The sequence below is a fragment of the Bison bison genome, unplaced genomic scaffold (assembly GCF_000754665.1).
Source record: "Bison bison bison isolate TAMUID 2011002044 unplaced genomic scaffold, Bison_UMD1.0 scf7180017864381, whole genome shotgun sequence".
In the NCBI taxonomy this organism is placed as follows: domain Eukaryota; kingdom Metazoa; phylum Chordata; class Mammalia; order Artiodactyla; family Bovidae; genus Bison; species Bison bison.
Genome location: NW_011494953.1, coordinates 1637257 through 1637892, shown reverse-complemented (window position 1 = coordinate 1637892; position 636 = coordinate 1637257). Strand labels below are relative to the sequence as shown.

Below are 636 nucleotides of genomic sequence, written 5' to 3'. Positions count from 1 at the left end.
CCTCCTCCTCTAGCTGTCTCTCGAGCTCCTGGCGCCTCCTCTTCTCACATTCCTCTCTCTGCAGCTGCTGCTCCTCTCTGTGCAGTCGCTCTTCCTCCCGCAGCAGCTCCTCTTCCCGATATTGTCTTTCCCGCTCTTGGCGCCTCTTCTCTCTCTGCAGCTGCTCCTCTTCCCGCTGCAGCTCCACCTTCTCTAGATACTGTCTCTCGCGCCCCTGAAGCCTCTTCTCGCGTTCCTCTCTCAGCAGCTGCTTCTCTCTCTGCAGTCGGTCTTCCTCCCGCTGCAGCTCCTCCTCCTCGAGATACTTCCTCTCGAGCACCTGGCGCCTCTTCTCGCGTTCCTCCCTCAGCAGCTGCTCCTTCTCTCTCTGCAATCGCTCTTCCTGCCGCTGCAGTTCCTCCTTCTCGAGATACTGCCTCTCACGCTCCTGGCGCCTCTTCTCGTGTTCCTCTCTCTGCAGCTGCTCCTCTTCCTGCAGCTCCACTTTCTCGAGGTACTGCCTCTCGCGCTCCTGGCGCCTCTTCTCGCGTTTCTCTCTCTGAAGCTGCTCCTCTTTCTGCACCTGCTCCTCCTCCTGCTTTAGTCGCTCTTCCTCCCTCTGCAGCTCCACTTCCCGATACTGCCTTTCTCGCTCCT

General features: G+C 59.4%; 1 protein-coding gene across 1 annotated transcript in view; it reads right to left on the bottom strand.

Annotated features, from left to right (window-relative positions):
- The window catches only part of LOC105001335 (trichohyalin-like), a 46279-nt gene that overhangs the window by 2731 nt on the left and 42912 nt on the right, over positions 1-636 (bottom strand). Inside the window, exon 7 of the mRNA XM_010857549.1 lies at positions 2-636. This exon is cut by the window's right edge and continues 22 nt beyond it. Coding sequence (XP_010855851.1) covers positions 2-636 — 635 coding nt within the window. The remainder of the gene's footprint in view (position 1) is intronic.